Genomic DNA, 7,785 nt, shown 5'->3' with positions numbered 1-7,785 from the left:
GCTCCTCAGTTGTAGCAGGTTCTGCAGCGAGATATTCAGGGAGACTCGAGTGATGCTCAGATGCCCGCATGTATCAGATGCACATCCCATATCTAGTCCGGGAAAGTGAATCAACTTAGGACACTTTTCCAGTGACTTGTCAAAAGCGAATTAACACGTACACATATAAGTAAAAATAAACTTATAAGTAGCGAGGGGAAGTTGAAGCCCACTTTTGTGGGATCTTTAGGTCCTTAGTTGGAATTATAACTCCTTTGATGGGTAAGGTTTCTTTGAGACCCCATTTTACACTCTGCCTTCTACTTTGCCCTGAACTTACTAAGTGTTTCTGTAATTGTAGAGTTTTTTAAAAAAAAGTCTTCCATAGTTGCAAGTACTGTTAATATGCTTAGCCTAAATATTCTCAATGACAGTTACCAGGGTTCAAGATCTTAAACCTGTTTTGGCCATCTAGTTTTTTAAAAGTAGTACCTTCTATATGCTAAGAAGTGGCATGTAATTTTCAAACCTGCCCTGTAACGTATATAACATTTTTTTTTTTTTCCAGATGAGTAGATCTATAGGAGACTTGGCCACTGCCACACAGCTAGTGAGGGAAGGGGTGTGTGACTGCAATGAGTGTTATTCCAGATTTAGGAAGTGGCAGGTGTTAAAGCTGAAGAATAGCAAGAATAAGTTATAAGTGCCTGGGGGAATCTATAGGGCATTCAGCAGGTCTGGATTGAAGACTAAGGGGTGGGAGTACAGAGAGGTTGCCCAAGAATTGAGTGGTACTAAACCTTTGTAAGGCGTGGAAACCGTGAGTTTAGACTTCAGTCTGAAGTCTATGGGGGGAAAACTTGAAAAGTTTCAAGAGACTACTCAGTTGTGCATTTCAGAAACTTCATTAATAATCAGAGTTGAATAGATTGGAATGAGATTAAAAAAAATGAGCAAGTGTTGGTTGTTATTTATAAGATTCTGTAGTATATGATGTTTAGACATTGTTGTTCTTTTTCAACAGAAATGTGGGTTTTCCGAACTTTATTCATGGCAAAAAGAAAGAAAAACAAAGACAGAATTTTGTCTTCATGATGGACCTCCCTATGCAAATGGTGATCCTCATGTTGGACATGCTTTAAATAAGGTAATTATAATTTAGGTTGTGAGACTTGAGAGGAAATGTTGATGTAAAAAAAAATTCTCTATACAAAAGTGCATTCTGATTATATGATCATGTAAGTTTACATTGGTGCATAAAACTAAAACTTTTGTAGTACTAGGGATTAGACCTCCTGCATATTAAGCATATACTCCACCACTGAGCAATACTCCAAGCCCAAAACTAAAATACTTTAGTAGGAATAAACAGTTTTAATACTGCACGAAAAATAACATCATTGGCGGCATTTTCTTCAGCTTATTTATACAATAGTAAATATCATTTTATTCAGTACATAATTATTGAGTATGTTTTTTTATGTGCTAGTCATTGTTCTTAACTCTGGGCATAACAGTGAACAAACTAAAGCTATGTTCTGTGCTTTTTGTTTTAGTTGGGAGCATATAATCATCAAGATAAACAAAATATGTAATATGCTAGACAATGATAAGAGCAATAATAATAATATCAGAGGAGAGAGATGATAGGGTCACTTGGAAAAACTATAATTTTAATAAATTAATGTAGGATGCCTCCCTCACTAAAAGGTCCCGGAATGAAAAGTCCTCAAGAAAGCAAGTGAGTGAGCTGTGGGAAGATTGGGGGTAAGAATATCAAATGTAGAGTCCCTGAGATGAGAGTTTTCTTGTTGAATCTGAGGAATAGTAAGTAAACCTATTGTCTCAATTAAACTAGAGGGTGAAGAGTAGATGTGGCTACAAAAGTAGCAGAGTCCAGATCTTAAAGGCCATTTAAAGGACTAGAGATTTTATTTCAAGTTAATAGAGAACCATTGCAGGGTTTTAAGTAGAGGCATTCAGGATCTATGTTTCATTTATTTAATTTTTTTGCAGTACTGGAATACTCTATTGCTGAGCTATGTCCCAGCCTTTTAAATAGACAGAATCTCAGGGAAATTGCAGAGGCTGGCCTGGAACTTGTGATCCTCTTGCCTCAGCCTCTTTAGTAGCTTGGTGCCTTAATTTTTTGTTATTGTTTTTTTTTTGGAGGGGGGAGTACTAGGGATTGACCTCGGGGGCACTCAGCTTCTGAGCCACATTTTGTCTTTTAGCCCTATTTTGTATTTTATTTAGAGACAGGATCTCACTGAGTTGTCTCACTATTGTTGAGGCTGGCTTTGAACTCGCAATCCTCCTGTCTCAGCCTCCCAACCTGCTAGTGCCTTAGTTTTAAATACGAAGTGAATTGAATCGGTTCTCTGAGGGCTGACTACATTTTCTCTCTGCTTTCTGTGTAAAGGGCAACAGTGATTGCATTTGCTTCATGATTATATGGAGGTGGTAGGCTACTTTCTAGACAAAAACTATTTTTGTGATAGGCTGTTTATCAACATATCTTTCTTTATTGATTTGTATTTGTCACTTGTATTAGGTTAACTGCATCATCACTTTACTATTTTCCATGAGATTTTTAATTCATTTAGCACTGCCCCCTAAAAGACCCTAAGATTTTTTTTTGGCAAGGTGGGGGCCAAGTAGAGCAGTAATTCTACATATGTGCCTTTTGCAAAGCAAAGATTTTGTTGCTTGTCCTGAGTGTTCCTTTTGAGTTTAGAAGAGTATCTGAATCTTAATTGATAATATTCTTTTAAAAATAAGAGGGGCCTTTCCCTCTTTTATCTTACCTTTCTCTCTCTCTCTCTTTCTCTCTCTCCTCCCCAACCCCCTCTCTCTCTTTCTCTTTTTTGTGGTACTGAGGATTGAACCAGGGCCTGTACATGTGACACAAGCACTTTATCACTGAATTACACCCCCTGCCTTAGCCTAAATGTTCCTATGACAGTGATCAGAATTCAAGATTCATAAACTTCTGGCCATCTAGATTTTTAAAGTGTCTTGTTTAGTACTTTATTTATGCCAAGAAGTATAACAGTTTTAGATTTTTTTTTCTCATTTAATCTTTATACCTGCTCTGTAAGATGGACATTGCAATATTTTTTTCAGTTGAAGAAACAGGCCCATAAATGAGTTGGTCAGGGTCACACAGCAAGTAAGGAACAGGGTATGGGACTGCCCTCTCTGGGTATTTTTATATTAAAATAATATTGTCAGATGGGTGTGGTGGAGCATGGCTATAATCCCAGCTACTCAGGAGTCTGACAGGGGAACAGGAGAATTGCAAGTTTGAGGCCATCATGGGCAACTTGGTGAGACCTTGTCTTATAGTTAAATAAACAAAACAAACAAGGGCTAAGGTTGTAGCTCAAGTGATACAGCGCTCACCTAGCAAGTGTGAGGCCCCGGGTTCCATCCTCTGCACCACACAAAAATAAATAAAATAAAAGTATTGTGTCCAACTACAACTAAAAAATAAATATTAAAAAAAAAAAAGGGGCTGGAGATGTAGTTCCACTGTACAGTACTTACCTGCTATGCATAAGACCTTGGGTGCCATCCCCAGTACCACCAAAAAAAAAAAAAAAAAAGTTAACCACTAAAACACTGACTTACTGTCCTTTTTTTTTGTACTGTAGTTGGAACCCCAGTATGCTGTACCACTGAGCTACATTCCCAGTCCCCTTCCTTTTTTATTCTCCCCATTTTGAGATGGGGTTTTGCTAAGTTACCCAGGCTGTCCTAGAGCTTGTGATCCTCCTGCCTTAGTATCCTAGGCATGAGCCACTTAGATTATAGCCACTTAGATTAAGACAACATGTACCACAGCACCCGTGGTACATGTTGTCTTAGTCAACTGAGGTTGCTATAATGAAATAATGAATTAAACAACAGGCATTTATTTCTCACTGTTTTGGAGGCTCAAAGTCCTAGATCAAAATACCAGCTACTCTTGGCTCTTTCTCTTGCTTGCGCATGGCTACCTTTTTACAATGATTTCATATGGGAAAGATCTCTCTTCTTCTTCTTTTTTTTTTTTTAAGAGAGAGAGATTGAGAATTTTTAATATTTAAATTTTAGTTTTCGGCGGACACAACATCTTTGTTTGTATGTGGTGCTGAGGATCGAACCTGGGCCAGGCACATGCCAGGCAAGCTCGCTACCGCTTGAGCCACATCCCCAGCCCTCTCTTCTTCTTATAAGGGCACTAATCCCATCATGAAGGCCCCACTCTCATGACCTCCTCTTACTCTCATTGTCTTCCAAAGGCCATCTCCAATTACTATCACATTGGTGGTTAGGGTTTTAGAGTATGAGTGGACAGGAACAGAGGCAGAACCTTTCAGTCCGTAATAGATATTGTGAAATGAAATACAAAATTTCTTTCTAATCTAAAGTAATAAAAGGGATTTTCAAATTGAAGCTTGGTCTAAACCTATCTTTTCTTTATCCCTCTCTCACAGGCTGCTTGTTAGGGAGAGGGGCTACTGATAGAAGTTTTGTGCTATAGATATGCCTGTGTGAAATGCTTCCACTAGATTGTAAATCATCTTTGTTGTTCTTTGGACATACTTATAATGGCTTTTTCTGTTATGGCTGACATTTGATTGCTCTTATAGGTAATTTCTGTTGCCTGCTGTTTTTTCCCAGTATATGGATCATTTGTATTTATTTGTGTAGTATAATTTTTTTTTTTTTTTTTTGGTACTAGGGATTGAACTCTGAGACACTTGACCACTGAGCCACATCTCAGCCCTGTTTTGTATTTTATTTAGAGACAGGGTCTCACTGAGTTGCTTAAAGCCTTGCCATTGCTGAGGTTGGCTTTGAACTCACCATCTTCCTGCCTCAGCCTCTTGAGCTGCTGGGATTAAGGCGTATGCCACTGCACCTGGCTATAATTTTTTTTTTTTTAAATTGGGCATTTTATATTATGTAGTAAATCTGAATAATGGTCTCCACCACTTTCAGAAACTTGTAATTATTATTTGTTTGTTTATATGTTTACTGACTTGCTAGATTATTTTCATGAAGTCTATTCCTTCCCCCCTCCACTCTTCCACAGTGTTGAAACTCTGATGTTAATTCTTATGGAGGTGAAGGTTTGAGTATGTCCACAGTCTTCAGGAATGATAGTAATTTTGGCAGGGCTCTTATCCTTGTTCCCTGACAATACTACCTAGGGGTGCATAAATTGTTTTGTAGACTAATCAAATTTGGGGTCCTCTAAAGGATTAGTTCCTGGGGTGTTTATTGCTTGTGCTGATCCTAGTAGGGTCCTTCCTAGCAGCTTCTTTTTTTGGTTCTCTCTTGCAGACTTTCTGGCCTGTAGCTTAGCTGGTATCCTCTTGAACATCTTCTCCCAATTGCCTTTCCTTATAGCCTCTGCTATTCCTTAGAGTCCCTTGAGGCTTGAATTGCTCCATGCTCTCTCTGTTCATGGGCAGAGGTTAGGGACTATTTGTTTTACTCCTTGCTTCTTTTTCACCCAGGCAGAATCTCTCAGCCAGGGCTCTTGAGCTGGGAAGGGTGCAACTATACACTTCTAAAGGACACCCCCATTAGAGAAGATGAATGTGCATGTGAGCAGTAGCATGAAGTCTCCTTGAGCTGCCTCTCCTGGTGTGGAACTACCATCTCATGAGCTGGGGAAAGGTGGTTGAAGCCCCAGGATTCCCAGCAGACCCACACCCATAGTAGAGCTTCCATTTCACAAGGGGTGGTGAGTGAAGGAGGGGAACCCCTACTTCATGAAACAGGATGAGACACATTGATGTCTTCTCTTTCCTGGGAAAGTCATCCCTGTGACTGGGAGTAGTGGGAATAGGGAGTCTTGTGTTGTTTGGCCACAGTGGTAGGGAGTGGAGTCTACACCTCAGTTAACTGGGAGGAGGAGGAGGAGTGGTCAATGGCAAATACCGCAGAACTTATCTTTTTTCTCAAATTTTTGTAGATTTTTCATGGTAGATGTTTCTACATTTGCTTTTTGCCTTTAAGACTATTTCCAGAGACTTTGGATGTTTTAAAAATAATTTTCACTTTGCGAGCTGTGGCACACACCTATAATCCCAGTGATTCAGGAAGCTGAGACAAGAGAATTGTAAGTTTGAGGCCAACCTCAGCAACTTAGCAAGACCCTGTCTCAAACCAAAAATAAAAAGGGCTGGGGATGTAGTTCAGTGGTAAAGAACCCCTTGGTTTGGCTGGAGATGTGGCTCAAGGGGTAGCGTGCTTGCCTGGCATGCGTGCAGCCCGGGTTTGATCCTCAGTACCACATACAAACAAAGATGTTGTGTCCGCCGAAAACTAACAAATAAATATTAAAAAATTCTCTCTCCCTCTTAAAAAAAAAAAAAAAAGAACCCCTTGGTTCAATCCCCAGTACCCTCCCACCCCAGTTTTTTTTCTGTTTGTTTGTTTTTTAACTTTTAACCACCATGTTTTCTTTTTTCTTCAGTACTGGAATTGAACCCTGGGCACTTAACCACTGAGCCACATTCCCAGCCCTTTTTTAATATTTTATTTAGAGATAGGATCTCGCTAAGTTGCCTAGGGCTTCATTAAATTGCTGAGGCTGGCTTTGAACTTGCAATCCTTCTGCCTTAGCCTCCCCAGCTGCTGAGATTATAGGCGTGTGCCACTGTACCCAGCTTTAATTTTTAGTAGTTTAGTTATGCTGCTTCTTGGCTTAAATTTCCTCAGATTCATCTTATTTGGAGTTTGTTCAGTTTTTTGAATATCTGCCAAACTGAGTCATTTATAGCCATTATTTACCTCTATTTTCTCATCTCTATCTGAAAGAGTCTCTTTTCAGAATAACAGTGGTCTGAATGTTAGATCTTTTGTTATAGAACTACAAATTCCTCATGTTCTGTTTTTTTTTTTTTTTTTTCTTTTCAGTCTGTTCTTCCTTTGCTATTTAGACTGGGTAGTTGCTGTTAGATATTAAAGTTCAGTGGTTCTTTCTTTGTCCCCTCCATTCTGCAGTTGGTCCTATCCTCTGAGCTTTTTATTCCTATTATTATAATTTTCATTTAAAACATTTTATTTGATTTTTCTTTATATGTTCTGCTTCTTTGCTGAGGCTTTCTGTTTCTTTGCTCAGGATTTCTACTTTTCCAAAATTTCCAAGCATGTTAAAAATTCCTTATGAAACATTTTCATCATGACTGCTTTAAAGTCTTTGTCAGATGGTCTAGTTATTTTTGTCATCTCATTGTTGATTATCTATTGGTTGTCTCTTTCATTTTGTTTCAGATCTTCGTGGTTTTGGGTATTATGAGTGATACTTTTTTAAAAATTGACACCTTGACATTTTGGATCTTCTGAGATTTTGAAGCATATTTAAATGATCTATTTAGTTAACATTGCCCTGGCAGAAGAAGATCATCCTCTGGCTCCTGCTAGGTGGGAGTAGAAACCCAGATTTTCCATTCAACCTCTCTTGACTCTGAAGAAGGGAATTCCTCATTACTGTTGCAAAGAGTGGTAGTTCTGCCTTTTCCTAGGCCTTCACTGACACCCTGCTGGTTATGAGGTGTTAGTTTGCCTTGTTTGTGATCACTGGGTAGTTGTTAAGGTCCCTACTGCACTAATCCTCCTTGGATACCACACACAGTGGAAACAGAGAGGAATGCCTGGTTACTGCCAGAGGAGAGCAGGAGTTCAGGCTTCCCACCTGGTACCTACTAACTAGATGGATGAGTGAAGATGAGATCCCCACTACCTACCTATGAGGCTTTCTTAGTACACTCCAGCTAAGGAGAAGAGGTTAGGGTAGGTTGGGAT

The 7,785-nt window shown here is 39.2% G+C and overlaps 1 protein-coding gene across 1 annotated transcript in view; it reads left to right on the top strand.

Moving 5' to 3' along the window:
- The window catches only part of Iars2 (isoleucyl-tRNA synthetase 2, mitochondrial), a 63,219-nt gene that overhangs the window by 587 nt on the left and 54,847 nt on the right, over positions 1-7,785 (top strand). The window contains exon 2 of the mRNA XM_076872761.1: positions 1,004-1,126. Within this exon, the coding sequence (XP_076728876.1) occupies positions 1,004-1,126 (123 nt within the window). The remainder of the gene's footprint in view (positions 1-1,003; positions 1,127-7,785) is intronic.

Source organism: Callospermophilus lateralis, chromosome 13 (genome assembly GCF_048772815.1).
Source record: "Callospermophilus lateralis isolate mCalLat2 chromosome 13, mCalLat2.hap1, whole genome shotgun sequence".
Classification (NCBI taxonomy): Eukaryota; Metazoa; Chordata; class Mammalia; order Rodentia; family Sciuridae; genus Callospermophilus; species Callospermophilus lateralis.
The sequence above is the reverse complement of the archived record's forward strand: the minus strand, read 5'-3'. Positions and strand labels throughout refer to the sequence as shown.